A 23,090-nucleotide genomic window follows, 5' to 3' on the forward strand; every position below is an offset into this window, starting at 1 on the left:
GGGGGGGGGGGGGGGGGGGGGGGGGGGGGGGGGGAGGGAAAGGGGAGGCGGCAGTGGGGAAGAGACAGAAATCTTTAATAAATAAATTAATTAATTAAAAAAAAAACTTCTCACTGGGGCTGGAGAGATGACTCAGGGGTTAGGACCTAAGTTAAATTCCCAGCAGCTACAGGGCAGCTCACAACATCTTCACTCTAGTTCCAGGGGATCCAATACCCTCTTCAGGCCTCTGCTCACACTGCACACATGTAGTGCACAGACACATACCCACACACATAAAGTAATAAAGTTAAAAAGAAAACTTCTGGTACTGTCAGTATTTTCTCACCATTTTAATTCTAAGTGTGTCAGTATTTCTGAATTTTCTATGAGTTTTTGCATTAGATTGTTAATTATTTATTGGCCTTAATTTTCAAGTGGGTTTTTTTTTTCAGGTAAAATGGAAAAAATCAGATGTAAAATTTGAAGATCGATTCGACAAATATCTTGATCCATCCTTTTTTCAACATAGGGTAGGTGTTTGTACTTTAAGATAGAGCTTTGTGTGCAAATCAGTTCCACATTGAGCATCTGCCTATGTGGATCATTATGCTAAGGACTGTGGATTTCAAGAAATAACTGCTGGTGATTTCAGATGTAAATTTAGAGGAAAAATAAAAATAGCTGGCGTGATACTGTAGTCTAAACCAGTTAAGAGATAGACAGGGAAAAGCACAGTATGTGGAAGCCAGATATAGCACTTTAATTGCAATGATGTTGATATTGGAAAAGTGGTTCATACCATACATGGTCAGATGGGTGTCTTAGTACTGAAACTCAGAATTAGACAGCCCTTACCTGTTGATGGTGAACTATTATTGGCAGACTTCCCTACATGGGCACCTGTGGAGAGCAGCAGCAGAAAGGAGGGATGAGAGAACAGTGCAGGTTTTTCCAGTAGAAACCCTTCCAAATGGATCATCAAGAAAGGGAATAAATGCTTCCCATAGTCCTCATTCTGCATCCAGACATTGAGTTGCCTGAGGCATCTAGGTCGGGGTTTGGCTGGAACTCAAGCTCAGTTCAAGGCAGTACAGTTGGTAGTGTCACTTGTCTCCAGTTATGGTCTAGAAATTTAGCAGTAAACAGGTGACACTTAGGATTAGCAACACTAGGGGGCACTGGAGTGCAGCCGTTGGTAGAGTCAGTAATCGCCAATATCTGTTTGCTTTATTAGTTTATACTTTATTAGTTTATAATCATAGCCAAAAGGCTTATCAGTGATGCTTTATTATTTTAATAACTATTTCCCAGTATAAATGTCTCAAGAGTATACCACATGGTATAGTTTTTAGAGTAGTGCCAAAGGAATGTTAGAGGTTTCAGATTGTTGACGGTGTATTAATGTAGGATTGGTTTAAAGTTTATACCTTAGGTTGTATTTTTTAGATTAAAAAATACCAGAGAACCTCATTAGAGACTTTAATACTTTAAAATTTTAAATTTATATTTTAAACTGATACATAAAACACGCAAGTTATATGTTTATGAGGTAACATCTGATGCATATATATGTATGTATAAAATGACTGTTTAAGCCAAATTAAACATCTCCTCAAATTCAAATATTTATCATTTCTTCATTATGGAAACATAAGGGGCCATTGAGATGGTTTAGTAGGTCAAATCTATTGACCTGCATTCAGTCCCTGGGGTCCACATGGTAGAAGAAGAGAACTGACCACACACTAGATAAACAAATAAATGTAATAAAAATTTTTTAATAAGAACATTCAAAATCACTTTTGAAATGTATTGTACATTGTCATCTATCTACAAAAGAAGATACCTATAAAAGATACCTTGTACATGATTTCACATAAATACCTACAATACCTACAAAAGAACACCTTGTGTGCAGATAACACACCAGAACATTGCATCCTTCCCACCTTCTTGGTGACTTTGACCCAACCTGTCCCCTCCTCTTGTTGTCTTCAGCCTCTTGGTACCTGTTGTTTGCTGTCAGCTTCAGTGAGAGCACTTGTGTATCCCACATACAAATGAGATAATGTGGTTCTTGTCTTTCTCTGCTTTATTTTATGCAATAATTTTTAGCTCCATTCATGTGGGAAATTTTAACATTTAAGGCATACCTTTCTTATTACTAACTGTATATAAAATTTTTCTCTTTGCAACCTTGGATAGTTGGCTAAAGATTTGTGTCATATTTTCCCCCTTCTATTGACCCTTTCGGGGTTAATTTCTTAAGTGGAAACAAAAATCCCATCTTTGGAGACATCTGCCATTTCATTTTAAACTGCTTTTTGAAATCCTTGGTGATGCCTTTATGACGCTTTAACATGGCATATGGGGGACAAACATTTCAGGGTGTAGTGTATTAATTGTTCATTTATAATTCGAATGGGTGCTCAGTGAGTAAGTTGTTGGAGGGGAAGCCACAGAGTCCCAGTGTGAGTAGCAGAATCAAAATTGCCCTTCCCATTCATGCCCTTCCTTAGTATATTAGCCTGAGTAAAAATCTACCCTCCTTGTGTAAGCCAATACAGCTTTGTGTTAAGCTTTCCTGGGACTCATGGAGCTCTGAGCAAAATTCCTATGAATAACTGCAGTCTGCAAGTGAAAGGCTCTGTGGTGCAGAGGGCCCTGTCTGACTTGGACCTTGAAGACTAGGGAGGATTTACAAAGGAATATAAACCACATGTGAGAAGACAGTGTATGGAGAATAGGATGAAAGTCAGTGTGCTGTGCTTGGTCACTGAGTGGGGATGGAACTTTAAGGAAGGCAGGCATTGAAGATGTGGAAAGCCATGGACATGAGGAAATTGAGCCCTGTAAGTTTTAGAACAGTAGTGATAGTGAACATTACATTGTAGAAAGATTTGCTTGAGAACCTTGTACAGCATACATTGGAAAGAAGGAGAGAGATTAAACAGCAACAAAAGGCTAAGCAGAAATGGTCTTGTTAAATTGTGAGATGATACCATGGGAATGCAGAGGAAGGGATACATTTTGAAGGAAAACAGAAGTTTAATAATTAGGGCTGGAGAGATGGCTCAGAAATTAAGAACACTTACTACTTTTGCAGAGCACATGACTTCAGTTTCCAGTATCCATGTCTGACAGTTCACAACTGCCTGTTACTCCAGCTCCGGAGGATTTCTCTTCTGGCTTCTGCAGGCACCCATATATGTATGCGCATACCCATACACTGCTACAGATACACAATTAAAACTAAAATCTTCTTTTAAGTTTAATAACTATTACTTATGAAGAATTAAGGCAGGTGCAAACATAGTTCTAAATTTTCAAAGCTAAATATTAGTTCCATTAATAGCAGCTAGAGAATAAGAAATAAGTGGGGTATGTTGAGGGAAGATTATGGATTTCCTAAGGGTAGTCCCAACCTGGAATTCCACAAAGACATTTAAGTGGAAGTGATGGTAGTTAGTGAAAGTGTTTGAAGGCTGGAGATTTGAGCAGGTGAGGGCTGAAGGTGTTGCCAACATTATCATCAGAAAGCTGGTTAAACGTTTGTGAGCCTAGAGTCATGGTTGATTGCCAAGACCTGGAGCCTTTGGAAAAGTTGGCCAAGGGTGACTAGAGTGAACAGGTGAAAAATAAGCGGCAGTTAGTGCGTTGGAATGGTAGAGTGTCAGCAGAGGGCAGAATTGGCAGAGAGATAAATCAGTGTAGAAGTTCATTGCAGTGGCCAGTGAGCTGGCTCAGTGGTAAAAGTGACTTCAGCTCAATCTCTGGAGCCCACACGGAATGTGAGAACTTTCACATGTTGTCCTCTGACCTGTACACACATAGATACAAAATTAATAAATGTAAAAAAAATCAGAAATTCATTGCAGGTCTTGGGAGGTGGATCAAATTGTGAAGAGGTGAGGGAAGAAATGTGTCCTGTTTGGAAAGTGTTGGTTAGGTTTGGACAAGAATGAGGTATGCACTGTAAAAGATGAGGAGTCCCGGCACAGTTTGTGATGTGCTGCACACTACTCTGCTTTCCTGTTACTGTGTAAACCTTGTAGTGAGTCCAGGAATGGAAATGGAAACAAATTACAGATGTTTTTGTACAAATTTTCAGTTGTACTTTTTTGATAAATAGTACCTTTTTTGGGAAGTTTCCAAAATAAGCATTCATTGTTTTATTTATAATTCTAGTAGGCGCTCAATAGGTAAGTTAGTGGAGGAAGGAGAGAAGGAAGGAAGGAAGGCTGGTTCTTGTGTGAGGCAGAGGCAGTTGGCCATCTGCTCTTCAGGAAGAGCCATAGAGTTGTCCTGTCCCTGAAGCTCAGGGAGGGTTACAGAGCCGAGACTGTTCTTCACCTTGGTGCACATCCTTATCACATTGGCCTGAGTGAAAGCTGTCGTCATTGTACAGGGAGATTGCTGATGCTGGAAGAAGGCAGTGGTGCTGCGGGGTGGGGTGGGGGGCACAAGCAGAGAAACGCCTTAGTGGGAGTGAGATCTATTGCCCAGTGGGAACAGTATAAATGGAGCAACACACATCTAGGAGGATACACCTTGGAAGGTTGTTTTATACTGGATGCTAGATAACAAGAGAAAACATGGCATTGGAAACTTGAAGAGGAGAAAAAATGCAGAAATACACATAAGGACCTTTGGGAGGGTAAAATAGAAATAACAGAGTAAGTTTGCAGATCTACAGACTTAATTCAGGTCAGATGTACTGAGTTCTAAGATGTCTTTGGCGATAAAGTAGTTCTTTGTTACTATAGGCCATACTCTGGACATGTTTTTGTGACAAATGTACAAATGATGTCAAAGGCAAGAGCCTTGAGAACATTGAGGAGTTAAGGAACACTTACTGTTCTGGAAGACTGGGGAGAGAGCTGAGTGTGAGGGTGATCGGGCGGGACTAACTGGAAGCAGGTGAAGCAGATCCTCAGGAAGGAAGGAAGCCTGTGTCAATAGTAATGGCAGTGATGGTGGGGGCAGCGGCCTTGTAGGCCTTGTAAGATTTTCGGGTTTTGGTCAGTTAGGAGACGAGCGCACACATTACCTGCTGTCCTGCCAGCACGTGCTGTCCCGTACATCCATCACCGCTACACCGCACAGAGCACAGTTTGCAGGACTTAAGTTAAAGCCTTCATTGCCCATGTGCTTTCCATGTAAAGTTGATTTGTATATGCTTAATGGCTAAATAATAGTTAAGTGGTTTAGTAAGTGTGACTTGAAAAGTCTGTGAAGATGATAGCATGCTTCATGGAAGTTGGTTGTAAGGAAGGCTAGCACTTTGTCATGCTGAACACCTACCCAATTGTCTCTGAAGTTTAGTTTTTTTTTTATAAAAGATAAAAGAATGCTGTTTTTTCTCCCATTAACATACAGTTGACATGAAACATGAATTTTTTAACTGATATTTCACACTGGCAACACTTTATTTTTTTTATTTTAGATTCACTGGTTTTCAATTTTCAATTCCTTCATGATGGTGATCTTCTTAGTGGGTTTAGTTTCAATGATTTTAATGAGAACTTTAAGAAAAGATTATGCCCGATACAGTAAAGAAGAAGAAATGGATGACATGGTGAGTAAACATTCTGTTTTATAGTTAATGACAGCTATTTTTCATATTACTAAATTTATTTTATTTTAGGTGTGTGTGTGTGTGTGTGTGTGTGTGTGTGTGTGTGTGTGTGTGTGTTATATTGGTGTTTGGACAGGTTAGAGGTATTGGATTCCCCCTGAAGCTGGAGTTTCAGGTGTTTGTAGGCCACCTGATGTGGACACTGGGAATTGAACCTGGGTCCTCTTGAAGAGCAGTGTGCTTTTAACTGCTGAGCCATTTCTCCAGACTGTTTATTATAGTTATTAAAGTTAAAAAATGATTTGTTAGTATCGTCTATGTGTATGGTGTCTGTGGGCATGCATGCTAGGAACATGTATGATGAGGTCAGAGGACAACTTGATGGAGTCAGTTCTCTCCTACCACCTTTACCTGAGTTCCAGGGGTTGAACTTAGGTGGCCAGACTTTACCTGCTGAGCCATCTCTCCAGCCAGCTGTTGTATTTCCAATGCTGGTATATAGTTTACAATTTCTAATCTAGGTTAGTAAGGGCAGGTGTATAAAACCAGGTGCAATAGCAGATGTCTGTAGTTCCAGATATCCACGAGACTGAGGCAAGAGGATTGCTTGAGCCCAGGAGATTGAGCCAAGTTTTACTTTTCTGGGGTTGTGGCTCAGTGGGAAAGTTCTTGCCTAGTGTTGGGTTTAATCCTAGCATTGCAAAGTTTAAAAACAACAATAATAATAATGTTCTCTGAGAGATCTAGAGTCATGCTCTATTCAAATAGTTTTTTTTTCCTCTTTCAGTAGGACTTAAATGTTCCCCTAAGCAAGACAAATAAACTTGTGTTCTCCAGCCAGATTTTTGTCACCAAATAAGTGTGGTGCCATATATCATACTTAGGAAACAAACTTTAGTTTACAGATTATAGCTTCTGATTTCAGAATCACTTAGGGAGATGTAGGCTAGTTTTGATATATTTTTTTAAAAATATTGTTAAGTGTTGAATTAAGGGGTGGGTGGAAGGATTAACATACATTAAGTTTAATGATTTGAAAGAGATTTATCCTTAATTTTTTTTTATTAATTTATGGACAGTAGTGTGTTCCATAGAATACTAATACCTAGGTGAACTTAATTAAATAGGTTTGAGAAGCAGTTTAAAATATCAAATTTTAACATCCTAAGCATATTATTATAATGGTAAAAAATTCCTTTTATTTTCCTTAAGAAATTTTGTGTCAGTAATTATTTAAGGATCTTTGGGTGTTATTTAGGCTGAATGTAAATAAAGATTTTATTTTTAAAGCTATAGATGACTAAATATCCATATCAATATTCACATTGGGGTATAAAGAGCATTTCTGTTTTTAGGGCAAGTACTGGTATAAGTATACTTCTCTTTTCTTGTCTGCTTGGCCATTGATGGTGGTGAACCTGAGTCACTGTGTGAGTGGAAGACTAGGGCCTGAGAGTAAAGCAGTACTAGGAGAGACCCTGACTCTTCCAAGTTGTTTATTTTGTTCCCCAGCCTTTTTTCTCACCCACTTTTACCTTCATGAATCTCAATACAGTAAACATAACATTCTGAGTTATAGGAGAGGAGTTACTTTCACTTTGAAATGTAAATGTCTGTCTTCTGTAAATGAAGACTGTGTGTTGGTTTCCCAGCTGTCCAGACCCGAATAATCACACAGAAACTATGTTAATTACAACACTGTTTGGCCTATTAGCTCAGGCTTCTTATTGGCTAGCTATTATATCTTAAACTAAGTTATTTCTTTTATTCTGTGTATCACCATGAGACTGTGTCCTACCAGTAAGGTTCTGGTGTCTTTCTCCTTCAGCAGCTACATGGTATCTCTTTTACTCCACCTATTCTCTCTGTATAGCTCTGTTCAGATTTCCCACCTGGCTATATTGTGCCCTGCCATAGGCCAAAAAAGCTTCTTTATTAACCAATAGTGATAAAATGTATTCACAGCATACACATTAGTCCTCAGTATTTTGAACTCTTAGAAAGATGTAAGTGTGGAAGAAGGGAGCTTACAACTAACTGTATTTCTTTCCTATCTACTGTATTTCAATTTGATTCTGAATGGGTTGATTTTTTATACATATTTCTATGTCTTACATACAGGACAGAGACCTAGGAGATGAATATGGATGGAAGCAGGTGCATGGAGATGTGTTTAGACCATCAAGTCACCCTCTGATATTTTCTTCTCTCATTGGTTCTGGATGTCAGATATTTGCTGTGTCTCTCATTGTTATTATTGTTGCCATGATAGAAGATTTATATACAGAGTAAGTGCTTGTACTTTATCACTTTTTGTTGTTGTAAATAATGTTTTTAGTCATTGTAATCTATTAAGTCAATCATTATTAAATAATTGCTTATTTTAGTAATACCGTCCATACTATTATTGCAGACAGATCTTAACCTTTAACTCTTAAGTATTTTGAGTTTCCCTATACATGCTTAAACTTTCCAGCATTGCTGACCATTCCAAGTTATACTGGTTATGTCCTTAGAGAGACAGAGCTACTTTCAGTCCAAAGCTGTTTGAAAATGGAAACAGGCACTTTTTTTAGATTCAGCTGGATCTTTATAATTTCAGTCACCAAATTAGTACTTCACATTTATACTCAGACAAGAGTAAAACAAAGCACTTTACAGTATTGTTTTATTTTTTAGAGTCCTAAGTCAGTATGCTGTTTTGGGTATATTTTTTATTAGCAAAGCCATTTGCCAACATTTCTTAAATCATTTTGTTTGTTTGTATATGTGTGTTTGTGTGCTCAAGTGTGTGTGTGTGTGTGTGTGTGTGTGTAGGCATGTGCATGTCTCAGCACAAATGTGGAGGTCAGAGGACTCTTTTAGGAGTTCTTTCTCCGCTCCCACCATGTGTTCCCAGGCTTGAACTTAGACTGTTAGGCTTGGCAGCAAGCACCTTTACCATTTACCTTTGCATTGACCTTTACCTGCTGAGCAAGCTCAGGCCTCTGTTGAGTGTGGTCCTGTCACCTTGTTGTCAGAGAACCCCAGCATGTACAGACAAATGCACTGGGGTGTCTGGGTATATTCATTATAATCCAGGCATCAGACAGGAGCCTGTGAATTCCTCAGTCAGAATGACTCGTTACATTTCATTTCATAGTACATTCTTTCTTATATGTGTATAGCATTTCATGGCCAAAAATAAATTTGTGCTGCTGAAAGAATGGCTTTTTAGTTGTGAACATAAAATAGCTGTAAACACCCCTGATGGCCTTAGTTTGCTTTCACTGTGGAAGGAGAGGGCTGACTTGAGAAAGTTGCTGTCTGTCTTCCAAACACATGTTATAATGTGCATGTTCACACTCAGGCACAGATCACACGTACACAATAATAATAAAAATCGTTTTTAATTTAACCGTATACTAAATTTCTGTTCCTCTGCTGCATAGTTCCTTGAGAAAAGGAAACAGAGGCAGTTGGATCTCTGAGTTCAAGGCAAGCCTAGTCTATTGAGCTTTAATAGGTGGTGTTAAGGACAGGCCATTCAACATTCTGCCTGTTATTATGAAAAGTAGGTGTTGTGTTTACTCAGTGTGTATGTAGTTATTTAAAAGTGGCAAAGCTATCAGGATTGTTATGATGGAGAAGTCAGGGTCCCATGTTTTTACTGTGTGCACATTTGCACCTTCAGTGTGTGCATCAACCCTGTATGTTACATGTCTGTCCTACGGGTAGGAAAGTAGAGCTCAGAGAGGTGAAGGGCTTTGACTGAATTACACACTGCTACTAAAGGGTGATAAACTGGTTTTGATCGAATTTCAGAGTTTTTAATTTGCATGTTATGGCAGTGAAAATGGTGGCATAGCCAGTGAAATGGTGAGAAGAGAGAGCGGCACATCTGCATGTGGGGTTGGTGTGAGCCGCTCCAGTGACGTGACGCTCTTCAGAATGAGGAGCAGCTAATGTAAGGGGGAAGATTACTTTGCCTGTGTGGTCACTGACAATCAAAGGAGAAACATTTGGAAGGTGTAGGTGGAAGAACGGTGGCACCATGGTGCCAGTTGATGTGCGGTGCCAGCTCTGTAGAGCCTGCTCATCCTACTTCCTGTGCTGTCTCAGTGGGGATGGTAAGGCAGCTCTTCAGCCTCCTTCCTGTCTTGAGAATGGCTGTCACTGTGGACTCCTCATTGTAAATGAAAGTGGCTTGTCGGAGGATGGGGGTAAATGTTTGTATTTTTAAACAAAGAAACAAAAGATAGCTCTGAATGCTAAAACTATCCTAAGTGGAGACTGCAGACGTAACCTGGAAAGTCATTTTATACTCTGGGCCAGTTTTTTGAGCACCTTCTGTTGATACTGCCTAGTGTTAGGTTCATCTTACACTAAAACCAGCTCTTTCTATTTTCTTTGTAGTTAGAGCTATATCTGTAGACAAATACATTTATAAAGAGAATGGGTCATATTTGTTAATCTTTGTGCGGAAGGAGTAAATTAGCATGTATGATATTTGGGTTCATGAGCGGTGGTGGCACACACCTTTAATTCCAGCAATTAGGAGGCAGAGGTAGGCGGATCTCTGAGTTAGAGACCAGCCTGGTCTACAAGAGCTAGTTCCAGGACAGCCAGAGCTGTTCCATAGAGAAACCTTGTGTCAAAAAAAAAAAAAGCCCCAAACAAAACCAAAACCAGGTTTGTTTGTTTGTTTGTTTTTTAAACTGATTATTTGGAGATCTGTGATCTTTTTGAGACTGTCAGATGTTTACACTTGGGTCAAGTTGGATGTGGCTGGAGATGAACATGGCAGTGTTTGCATTGTCGTGGTGCACTGCGCATATTCGTCTACTTTCGCAGCCACTGTAAAGAAATGAGCACAGGTGTTTGAACAGATGCTACATAGTGCAAACCAGTGGGCTGTAATCTGTAGGATGTTAATAAATAGTAAATATTTCTACTTGATAGCAAATTATGCTGACATTTATTTTAATATCTCTTTTCAACTAGGCATTTTAGAAATAGTTTTTTATAGTTGCACTCAACATGAAGGTTGATTTAATTCTCTAGATATCATTATTGGGAAGAGGCTAGAGATTGTCCATCTGACATAAAGCTGCCTTGTAGAACAGTAAATATTTTTTAAAAATCATCCTTTACAGAAAAATGAGCCTAGATAAAATAAGTCTAGACATGTTGTGTCACTTAAAATAGTAGCATTTAATATAAATTATCCTATTTGAATATTATTTTTGATAGCAGACAAACCTTAGTGTTGAACCAGTTATAGAAAAAGAAATATTCTGATATCTTTTTTTTTTTAAACAGTATATCCTGTCCCATGTGATGGAATTGCTGTATAGAGTTATAAGTAGAGCTTTAGTGCCAGCTTGTCATTGGTGCCAAAGAAATGAGAAGTGTTTATTTAGACGGTATTGCAAATTCAGCTGTAGACTAGATATAACTTGGTACCACTGAAGTTACCTTTGACTGGGAATATTTTATAGTTTTTTTTGTGATCCATGATAGGATGTTTTTCTCTTCTACTCAATAAACCTTTGATACTAGAGTAATGCTAAGGGACATACTCCTTGTCTTCGTTTTGTTTTAATTTGTCGTGCTTGTTTTTATGCCTTTTCAGGAGGGGCTCGATGCTCAGTACAGCCATATTTGTCTATGCTGCTACGTCTCCAGTGAATGGGTATTTTGGAGGAAGTCTGTATGCTCGACAAGGAGGTAACTTAGGAATTAGCACTCTTGAATCTTTAATTATTGATGGTATCCTTCTGCTGAGAAGTATTTGAAATTTAAAATGGGCAGTACAGGTTGTACAAATAGTAAAGGCCCTTGTTATATTGTGCATATCAATCACAATATATCAAACAATCACAATTTAGCAAATCTATTATGTTTACTATTTTGTTTTTATGGAACCTTTGTGTTTTATTTCCTGAAACTGTGAATAATTAATAATTTTCATTGTGAAGTTCGCACCAAAGAACATGTACAAGAGTACACCTAAATTACTGATGTTATGTTTCTTTGAGGTACTTAGCTCCCTAAATGTGCTTCTGGTGAGCCCGCCTTTATATTTATTCATCATAAAGTTACTATTTATGGGTGACTATAGAAGTTTGTTTTCTGGATACTTAATGACTATGAATAAAGCTCGCAGATGATGGTAGGATATTAGGATACTAGTGTCTCTTCCAGTATTCATCAAAGGACTCCTCATAAAGATTTATTCTGTGCCATTGTCTCAGGTGAAAGGATTTCATCTTAAATACCCTCTTTGCTCTGCTGTTACTAATCCCCAAAGATGAGGGTGATGCATGGTGGTGCTTCTTTCTGTGGTGACGTTCTGAGTCTTGAAGATTTTTTACTCTTCCTGTAATAGCATAGGGTCAGAAAGGTTCTTACACTGATAAATATGCACATTTTCACTTAGAACTGAAAGGTTTTTGAAAGACCTCAAGTATAGAGACAGTCTACTGGTTTTTTTTCCCAGCCTATCTAAACATGGTCAGCATTAGGAGATTCTGCCTTATATTGTATTATATTGTCTATAAATGTATGTGTGTGTGTGTGTATATATAGAGAGAGACAAACATATGTTTATATGTATGTGCATATATCTGTGTGTTTGTATATGTTCAGCATTCTACTAAGAGCAGAGCAGGATAGTGGAGGGCACAGTGGCACATACCTATAATCCCACTACTTTGACACAAATTCAAGATTAGTACAGAAACCTGAAAACTTTTATAGGTCGTAGGAAATCAGAGCAGAGGAGCATTTAAAATCCTCCTATATGGCCAAGTTTACCATTGCTAATTTTGTAGATTTTACTAGATATAGTGTGGTGGACAGTGTCTTTGTTTTAGACAGTTCTTTGGATGGCCTGCAGGCATATCATTATTGATTCCTATTTGATTTAGATGTTCAGACTCTAACTCTACCACCAGATATGAAGTCCGGCTATGTAGGAAGACATCCTAAGGATGCAAGGTGCTTAGTGTAACTTCCGCTGCTGGAAACCAATTAGGCTAACCCTGAGTTCCAGTCTCTACAACAGAAAACAAGTTTGTGTAAAATAGGAAATGGATTTATATCTGTATATAAGTTTGGTTTTTGTCTGATTATAAATTAAGGACAGTTTATCAGACTTCTTTATACTGTACTTGTTCTTAAATATTAATAGACTTAGGCCTAGGAATGTCAGATTTGAGAAAGTGTAATTTAAAGATTGTGTTCTGTTTGAGACTATGTGCTGATAGTTTTGTTTGAACAGTCCCTAAAAATTCAGGTTAACAAAGAGGTCAGCTCAGAGAATTGAGAATATTTCATTTGTCTCAGGTTTGCATTGTGCTGGGGCTCCAGATCTTTTCACTATCCCCAGCCAACAGTGTTCTAGATAACCCGGGTTTTGGTCAGAGTCTCCACAGAGGTGAGGAGCAGTAGGAGGCACAGCACAGAGGGCTGGTCAACTGATTGTATGTGTGGGACAGAGGGGCTAGAAGTAGGTAAGGAGTTGCATTTGTATTTGTCTGCAGCTGAGCAGATAAATGCAGTGTACAGGAAAGGACAGTGTGAGGATGGAGCTGTCTGATGATAGATCAGTAGATCAAGTCCGGGCCATGGATGGTGCATACTTTTAAATCCTAGCACTTGGGAGGCAGAGGCTGGTAGTTCTCTAAGTTTGAAGCTAGCCTGATCTACAGAGTGAGTTCCAGGACAGCCAGGAACACAGAAAAACCCTATCTTGGGAAGAAAAAGAAAACAGTGGTTTTTGACTTTAATGAGTTGTCGCCCCTTCTGTCATTGATGATTTCAATGCTGGCCATTGGGAAGGAAAGGCTCTTGAGTCTTCCTGTGGAAAAGAAATGAACTAGAAGAGAAAGTTCAGAATGGAGTTTCTTTGGAGGAATGTTAATATTTGGGATGGTGTAATTCCACCATCAAAAATGAAAAATCTCTGACAGAATTAGAACTAGAAAAACAATTAGCTTAGTATCCAAACCATCACAAATGATGTACAAAAGCTCAGCGCAGTTTTGTGGCAGAATCAAAACAAAGACATCAGTGTTATACGACAGGTCATTGCTCTTCTTCAGTTCAGCTACTTTTATAAACTTCTGCTACAAAAGAAGAGCTAGACTGATCTTTTTTAAAGTAATTGATTTGAAACAATTATTAGTATATCAGCTTTAGTAACCTTTTATTAAATGTTTAAGTAAATAATTTGGAACTACATACTACATTTTTAACATTAATGCATGTTTGTCTGTGTAGCTTAGATTTTTTATAGCTTCCCTTTTCTTTCAGGGAGGAGATGGATAAAGCAGATGTTTATTGGAGCATTCCTTATTCCAGCTATGGTGTGCGGCACTGCCTTCTTCATCAACTTCATAGCCATTTATTATCATGCCTCTAGAGCCATTCCTTTTGGAACAATGGTGAGTTGCTTGAATTTTTAGTTCAAAACAGGATGCTTATGACCATTCTGCTACAAGTCATGCTGCCTCTGTAAAGCCTCCTCCTCCTACTGAGGTTCTGAAGTTTCAGCCAGTCCCTGTCTTGGAAAGTTTTTATTAGGCTCCAGAAACTATTGATTAAATTTAAACCTAAGACCCCTACATTTTCTTGATGCTGTAAATTGAAAAGTTTTCTTTATAGCTTTTACTAGAGATAGGAGAGAACCGATGAATGAATATATTTTAGAGAAAAAGAATACCAAGAAGCATGAGTGTTTTATTAAGGTAATACGTGTTCTAATTTCCTTTTTTGTTTCCGTGATAAAACACTGAGCAAAACCAACTTGGTCCAGAGCAGGATCTGAGGTAGACGTTTAAAGCATTAAGCATGGAGGAGGGCTCTTCCTGCCTTGCTTCTGGGCTCATGCTCAGCTATCTTTTTTATACATCCCAAGACCAGCTGCCTACGTGGGCTGGGCACCCCTACTTCAACTAACAATCAAGAAAATGCCCCACAGGTGTGTTTATAGGCCATTCTGATGGTTATAGTTCTTCAGCTGAGGTTCCTTCTTCCTAAGTGTGTCAGGTGAACAACTGATGCTAATGATGAGATTATACCTCTTCTCATCTTTGACAAACATATCACTTTAAATCATAATCTCTCTTTTCTTTTTTCCCCCAAGATTTTATTACTATTATAATATAAAATGCAGTATACTTTTAAATTTCATCACTTCAGAAATCCAATGTCTCTTTTAAAACCCAGTCTCCTAATTATAGGCTCCCATAAAATCAAAACCATGTTATATACATTCCAGAGTGGGAGAACCAGGGCATAGGAACAACCAGGTTAAAGGAAAACTCCCAATATAGCAGTATAAATCAAATATTGTAGCTCAGTGTCCAGAATCTAGGACTCACAATTTCTGGGCTCCAAAGGGCTTACGTAGCTCCAAGCTAGAAAGCTCTGCCCTTCACAGCGCACATGCACGCCCACACACACACTCACACACACACACACACACACACACACACACACACACACACACACACCTTGTCTTGTGGGTTCAAGCAAGTCCATTCCACACTTGTTGATTACTTTCTTTGGTGAATGTCTCCAATGTGCTGAATAATGAGGCTTTACTAGTAGCCTTTGCTGGCAACATGGTGCTAAGCCTCAACTTCTCTCCATGACTCCTTCAGTCCTGGGGTTTCCATAGCAACGAGGTAGCACCTTTGCCAATGACCTCATTTTGGCTTTCTTCAGGGATACCCTGACACTGACTCACTGTGCCAAACTTTAGGTACTCTCCATGATCCCTTCATGCCTTTAAACCCAGTACCACATTGGAGACTCATGATGTTATAGGGCAAGTTCCGCTGTTAGCTTGATGTGCAGCCTTGGCCCACAGACCCCGTGGAAATGATTTTCCTGGAGATCATCTAGATTAGCGGTACTCAACCTGGGGGTTGAATAAACCTTTCACAGGGTTTCATCAGATCCCCTACATAGCAAATATTTACATTACAATTCATATTAGTAAAATTGAAATAACAGCATAATAATTTATGGTTGGGGTTCACCACAATATGAGGAACTGTATTAAAGGGTCACAGCATTATGAAGGTTGAAAACTATCAATCTAGATCATAGGAACTGTGTCTGAGAAGCCAGGTGCCCTACTAACTGAATAGCTTAGTTTGAAAATCAGTCTAGAGGCCATCCTGTGTGCTCTTCCTAATGTTCCTAATGCTCTTTCTGCCAGTTCATGAACATGAGTCCTTTCTCTAGAGGGCCTTCATGCTAATTCTTCCATCTTAACAAAGTTCCCACAACTCACAGCCAACCTAACTTTAGTGACTTCAAGCTTTTTTCTTTTTTCTTTTTTTTCAAGCTTCTTTCTTATCTAAAAGTAGTAAGTAAGTAAGAATTTTACCAGGGATCTGGATTTCAATCCAAATATTGCTGTTACCAGGACTAGCTTGACGTGGAATTCAAAGTAGATAGTTTTTCTTTGTACTCTAACTTCTATTCTTGTGTACCTAATTATACAAAGAACCACAAAACCTATTATTAGATTAAATTTGTTGAACAATAAGCAGCCTGAGACGTTTCATAAACATTAGTAGAAATTCATGGTAACATTGTAAAGTCTAGTGTCCTTCAAGAGAATATTTACAAGATGGAAGAGACCATTTAAGAACTTTGGAGTCAGACCATCAAGATACAATAACTGCCCCCAGAGTTGGAGTGTTATAGCAATGATACTACAGACACTGGGAGAGAATACTGGAAATTAAATTGATTTGCAGAAGGCTAAATCTTTTTCTTTGGCAAATTTGTTCAGTAATGAGTTAAGTATTAACACACAGGGATTTTGGTCCTATGAGTGTCTTGGTTTTTTTCCCATTGCTATGATAAAGTATCCTGACAAAAACAACGAAGAGAAAAGGTTTATGTGGCTTATGTTCCAGGTGACAGTCCATCAAGGAGGTAGGCGCTTCAAATTGCTCGTCTGTTATATCCAAGGTCAAAAGCAGAGAGCAGCCAACTAATGCCTGTATGCTCGTGCTAGCTCTCTTTCCCTACATTCAGCACAGTTAAGAATTCTCTACCACCAGGCGTGCTTTAATCCCAGTACTCGGGAGGCAGTGGCAGGTGGAGCTCTCTGAGTTTGAGGCCAGCCTGATCTACAAAGTGAGTTCCAGGACAGCCAGGGCTATTACACAGAGAAACCCTTTCTGGAAAAATCAAACAAACAAACAAAAAAAGAATTCTCTATCTAAGGAATTGTTTGTTTCACCTGTGGTGGATGGGTCTTCTCATCTTAAGCAGTAAAATCAAGACAGTCTACTATAGATATGCCCACAGGCCAACCTAATCTAGATAATCCCTCATTGAGACTTTATTCTCAGGTGATTTTAGATTGTCTCAAGTAGATAATTAAAAGTAACCATCATAGTTAATCACAGTACATGAGAAACAACTGAAGGGAGGAAGACTTTCTTTTTGTTGATGACTTCCGAGCCTTCCATGGTCAGCTAAACTATTTCTAGACCTGTGGTGAGGCAGAGCTTCATGGTAAAAGGTTGTCATGGAACAGGATGCTTGCTTTATGGCAGCCAGGAAGTAGAAACAGAGCAACCAGGGAGATAGCACCAAAGGACATCCCAGTGACCTGCTTCTAGTAGGCCCTGCCTCTGTTTTTTTCATCACAAGGTGTTTTGGTAATTTTTTGTTTTGTATTGATGGATGTCTTAGTAAGAGTTTCTGTTGTTGTAGAGACACCATGACCATGGCAACACTTATAAAGGAAAACATTTAATTGGGGTGACTTGCTTATAGTTTAGAGGTTCAGTCCATTACCATCACAGTGGGACATGGCAGCATGCAGGCAGATATGGTGCTGGGGAAGAAGCTGCTTCATGTTGATTTGCAGGCAACAGGAAGTAGACTGAATATCACACTGAGCGAAGCTTGAGCAAAAGAGACCTCAGAGTCTGTCCCTGCAGTGACAAGACCACACCTAATTAAAATAAAGCCACATCTAATAGCATTTGAATGGCAGATGCAGGCCTGGTCTACAAAGCAAGTTTCAGGACAGCCAGGACTGTTACACAGAAAAATCCTGTCTCAGAAAAAAAAGCAAAACAAATAAGTCCTCCTTTAATTGAATTGACTTGAATAAATAATGGTAAACAAATTCATTTTATACTCTAAAAGAAAGCCTTAAGACATGGATCAGAATTGGAACCAACGAATGGTTTCATTCTTTTTCATAAAATAACTTTCACACAAGAAGAGTAAAAGGGAGCATTCTTTGAGGAGAAGGATGAGGTTTAAACCAGATGATGTAATTGATTGTGTGGGGATTCCCAGTTCCTTCTGTCCTGTCTGCTCATTCATGTGCATGTTTTCTTGCAGAGCAGAGATACCATATGGGCAGGAGAGACATTTGTGAAACTGGACCCAAATCTTCTTTCTTAAGGGAAAAGGAAGAAAGTAGATTTCACTTTGCAGAATGGGGTGGATTTATATTGATGAGGCACAAGGTTTTAGAATTGGTTATTAATTTTTAAAGGATGGAAGCAATTATAGGAACTAGTGTGAATTCGTTTATTCAAAACAGCTAGAATACCATCATTTCCCAATTTGAGTAGGTTTTAGAAAACTAGAACACGACAGCGTAAGTAGACACGGCATCCTAGTGGACAAGATAAAGAAATGTGGTCAGAGCCATCGTGATGAGGCTCGGAGCATTGGGATGTCACAGTGCAGCAGCACATACTGCACTGGAGGAGATGTGACAGTGTCAAGTGTCAGTCTGACCACTGTGGAGTGCTGAAGGTGCTGTTTAAGGGGATCTCATCTGATGGATGTTTGAGATCTAGAGATTCTTTGTGATAGGAGCGGCATGTTTTGTAGTTCCTGGTGCTTTTATAACTATTACCTTAGTTAGTTTTCAAAGGAACTAAATAGAAATTGGGGGGATAATTAATGTTTTGTAACATTAAACTCCCAATGTGTAGTAATTGATCCAGTAGTATTTCTTCTGTTTGGGTTGTGTTGTTAGTGGTGAGGATGGGGTTTTGTTCATTGGGTTTGTTGTTTGTATTTCTTTCTCCCTTTCTGTCAAAATGAGTTTCTCCAAATTGTGTATAAACATTCATGTAGGCAAAACACCCATACCCATTAAATTTAAAAAGAAAGAATTCCAGTTGTTTTTTACCTGTGCCAGCACTTGATATAGTCGATCTTCCTAACTTTAGCCCATCTAGTCAGGGTGCAGTGGGTTCTGCCTTTCATTTCTCAGTTGACTTGTCAGTCACATGGATGGCTTTATAGGGGGAGGATTGCTTATTTCTGTATGCATCTTTAATGGATGTTGAAACCTTTTGTGCTTCTGTTTTATTTTATTCTCCCCCACCCCTCAAGACAGAGTCTCTTTACACAGCCCTGGCTCTTCTGGAACTCTCTCTGAAGACTAGACTGGCCTTGAACTCACAAAAATTCACCTACCTCTGCTTTCTGAGTGCTGGGATTAAAGGTGTGAACCACCACACCCAGCTGTGTCTGTGTGTGTGTGTGTGTGTGTGTGTGTGTGTGTGTGTGTGTGCGCGCAGGAGTGTGCCTATGGTGGGGAGAGGGGCATGCATGTGCCAAGGTGCAGGTGAAACTCAGAGGACAGCATGTAGGAAGAAGTCTGTTGTCTCCGTCACCATGTGGGTTCCAGGGATTAAATGCAGGTCATCCCTTTTTTCCCTTTTCCAGTTTGTCCTTAAAACTGTCCTATTTAGGGAGTCTTTTGCCAAACTAAACAGCAGTGAGCTTTTCTTGGTATATCATCTTTTAGAAATCCTGTAGTTTGGTCTCTGAAACCCTGAGAAAATTTGAGATATTTTATTTGCACATAGCATCCTCTGTTGGCAGGGCTCTGCTTGCCTGCAGCGCTCCCAGAGTGTCTGCTGTGAGTTGGCAGTACCTGGATAAAGGAGCCGTTGGTTGGAATGCTCAGTAAACTAAAACCAAGTAATTTAGTCATAATAATGAAAGATAAGGGTAGACACATAAAAGCATGCCACTGACAGGAAAGGAGATCCCAACGTACTTTATTGGGGGCAGTGTGGAAGGCTAGGGATAGTGGGAGCTAAAGGTGCAGAGGGAAGAGTTCACTTTGTGTGTGATTTGCTGTGAGCATTTTTTCCTGTTTCCAGTAGTGCATTCCTTGTATCAGTTTAGCCCTCAGAACTTAACCTTTTCTCCGTGATTGCTGTGTTTGAATTTTCAGGTGTCTCTCTTAATTGTTTTTATTAGTGTTTTTGTTCTCTGAGTAACCACACACATTTTTATTTAATTTACAGGTGGCCGTTTGTTGCATCTGTTTTTTTGTCATTCTTCCTCTAAATCTTGTTGGTACAATACTTGGCCGCAATCTGTCAGGTCAGCCCAACTTCCCTTGTCGTGTCAATGCTGTGCCTCGTCCTATCCCGGAGAAAAAATGGTAAAGAGAATGCTAAAGCTTATTTCATTATTGTCACAGTGCATACGCTTTTAAGGCTGTTTTGTACGTACAACTTTAGAAACAGCTTGTGTTTATGCAAAACACTTTTAAATTTAAATTTGTTCTTTTTAATTTTCTCATTAGTCTACATTGTAAAGAATATAGTAAGCCATGCCTTTATTTTGCTTTCTGAATATTGCTGCCGTTGACATGTCAAAACTTTGATAAACACAGTAGTGTGTAGAGGTGGGTGGAAAGTAAAGCTTCAGAAGTCTTTTAGGCTGCAGATAAAATGTGACTACTGCCTCTTGTTGTAGGTTTTTTTTGTTTGTTTGGTTGTTTTTTTTTTTTTTAAGAGGGTTTATCTATGTAGCCTTGGCTATCCTGGAATTCACTCTGTAGACTAAGTACTGGGATTAAAGGCTGTGTGTCACCACTATTGTTGCTGCCTGTTTTTGTAAATAAAGTTTTATTGGAACACAGCTATACCTGGTCTTCACATACTACTTAGGGCTTCTTTTACTTTGCAGCATCAGAGTTGACAGAGCAGTAGTTACACAGAGACCATATCACCAGCAAAATCTGAAACCCTCTGAATTATAGAAAAATCTGCCAACTACTTGTTGATAATTTCTTTTTCCTATCAGATATTTTATTCTAAATATTGACCCATTTATTTTCATATTAAGTCGATCAATTGAGAAATGAATTAAGATTAAGACCAGTGGTAAATATTTGAACACAAAATAATCCAAAAATATACTAATTTGATAACTTATTTGCTAAGAAATAATAATAGGAAAAATATTAAAAGTCTTTGTTTTCCGTAATTAAACCATGATGTTTCTATAAGCAGCAGACTTTGTAGGGATAGTAAACATTGCCGTTTACACAGTAGGCTCGAATCTGAGCTGTGTCTCAGATAGCATTGTTTGGTGTTGCGTGGCATCAAGGCACACACAGGCAAGTGTTCAGGACCAAGGCTTCAGTGAAGTCCTGCAGTGTAACATGGGCAAGCACTGTCAGAAACACTGTTCAGATGTGTTTGATTTTGTTTTAATTTTGGGCCATTGAATGTTCAGAAACCTTTTATTCTTGCTGAATTGTTCACAACCCACACATTCAGTTACATGGCCCCCAGTCTAAGAGAGAGAATAATGTTCCACTTTTAGGAATTTTGTGCTTTTCTTTGTTAGATTGGTGCCTGTAAGAAACTTTGGACTGAAGAGTTTTCAGTTCACTTTTTAAACTGCTTTTCTCCTAAATCAGTATTAGATTATAGGGCCCATTAATTACTCATGTTCAGCTTCTTACTGGAGAGAGAAAGGTAAAAAGAAAAGCCTAGTCAGAAAGCACAGAAGATCTTTGAGAAGTAGGGTTAGTGAGGAGAGGTATGAACAACTCCTGCCTTGCATACCAGAGATCAGTCTTTTAGGTGCAGGGAGGCTGGTGTGGGGCTCCTTCTTTTATTGTTTTTTAATCATGTGAGAGTGAAATCTGAATGCTAGGTCTTCCTCCCTCCCTCCCTCCCGCCCGCCCGCCCGCGGTGGAGGGATGTTAGGAGTCAGTGAGGATGGGGGAAAGTCTTCCTGGATTCAAAGGAAAGGCTTTGAGAACTGCCTGTGCTTGCTGGAAGGAGAACATGAGACAGCATTCCAGATAGAGACCAGTGATTTTCACTCAGTGAATGTTGGCTAGGAGAAGGGAGGAAGTTTGCATTTTATTTCTTAGTCTTTCTTTGCCCCACTGTAAAGCAAAACTGTCAATACCTTGATTGTTGAATTTGTTGGAAAAGAGTGAGAGCCAAGAAGAAAGTGGATTAAGGTCAAGAAGGTCAGTCCTGAAAATCGTTTCAGATAGGGATCTCAACTTTTTTCTTTTCTACCTTTCCCCTCTGAATTTCTGTAAGAAACTACAGAGTTCTCAGAAGTTACTGAAAATCGGTAAACTAGGAATAAATACTTAATGTGCTTCTTACTCTGCAGTAGCAACCATTTGTGTTCCTCAGATCCTTCCCTCAGGCTTTAATGCTGGAGAGAATATTGACTCCAAACGATGACTAATTGAAATCTCACTCACATTTTTATGCCTCTTCGGATTTTGGTTTTTCTTTTTATTGGTTTGTCTTTATCCACTGGGATAATTGTTAAAGTATTAAACATCACCTTTTTATATTGGGATTTATATATATTATGAAACCACACTAACAGTACACTATTAATTCTAATATTTTCCAGGTTTATGGAGCCTGCAGTTATTGTTTGCCTGGGAGGAATTTTACCTTTTGGTTCAATCTTTATTGAAATGTAAGTTTTGGCAATGTTTTCATGTTTGAAGGATTTAGTTATAACAGAATGTATGGATTAGATCATGCTAGATTGGTGTGGAATCAGCAGACAAAGCGGTCTCTCTGGAGTCAGTTTTGCACTACTTTAATGAAGTACTGAGGTTGAGAACTTTTTAATGAACAATTTTATTTAACTTACAGAGTTAGAGATTCTAAATAGCAGTATATTATGAAGGGAAGTCAAGGCAGGAACCTGAATGTAAGAACTGATGCAGAGACCATAGAGAAAACCTGCTTCCTGGCTTGCTTGCATGACTTGCTCAGCCTGCTCTCCTGTATAACCAAACACCACCTGCCCAGGTGGCACTGCCTGCAGTGGTCTGGGCTTCTCAAACCAACCATTCATTACACAGGAAAATGCTCCACTGACTTGTCTGCAAGCCAGTATGATGGAGGTATTTACTCAGTTGAGGTTCCTCTCCCCAGAGTATTCTAGCTGTGTCAAGTTGACAGCAAGCATAACCAGCACAACTCATACGTATAACTATATAAATAGGTAGTTGTCTTTTGTTGCCTGTCAGCTGTGAGTATACTGTAATCATTGGTGGGTACCTAGAAGGAGACTGGAGTGGGTCACTCTGACTTGTTTAATAAAGCCAGTTAAGGAACTCTGTACCTACAGCTGATAATCCTCACTCTGACTTGACCGCTTACTGCTGGTTCTAGAGGTCATACTTTTCCCTGCTTCCCTTTGCCTCTCTTCCACTAGACTTCTCTGCTCTTTCAGGTCATGC

The 23,090-nt window shown here is 39.1% G+C and overlaps 1 protein-coding gene across 1 annotated transcript in view; it reads left to right on the top strand.

The window, feature by feature from the left end:
- The window catches only part of Tm9sf3 (transmembrane 9 superfamily member 3), a 51,728-nt gene that overhangs the window by 22,638 nt on the left and 6,000 nt on the right, over positions 1 to 23,090 (top strand). The window contains exons 4-10 of the mRNA XM_050146186.1: positions 435 to 512; positions 5,429 to 5,560; positions 7,682 to 7,848; positions 11,175 to 11,269; positions 13,859 to 13,989; positions 19,870 to 20,009; positions 22,247 to 22,315. Coding sequence (XP_050002143.1) covers positions 435 to 512; positions 5,429 to 5,560; positions 7,682 to 7,848; positions 11,175 to 11,269; positions 13,859 to 13,989; positions 19,870 to 20,009; positions 22,247 to 22,315 — 812 coding nt within the window. The remainder of the gene's footprint in view (positions 1 to 434; positions 513 to 5,428; positions 5,561 to 7,681; positions 7,849 to 11,174; positions 11,270 to 13,858; positions 13,990 to 19,869; positions 20,010 to 22,246; positions 22,316 to 23,090) is intronic.

This window comes from Alexandromys fortis, unplaced genomic scaffold (assembly GCF_014885135.2).
Source record: "Alexandromys fortis isolate MF-2015 unplaced genomic scaffold, M_Fortis_MF-2015_v1.1 scaffold_16, whole genome shotgun sequence".
Taxonomy (NCBI): domain Eukaryota; kingdom Metazoa; phylum Chordata; class Mammalia; order Rodentia; family Cricetidae; genus Alexandromys; species Alexandromys fortis.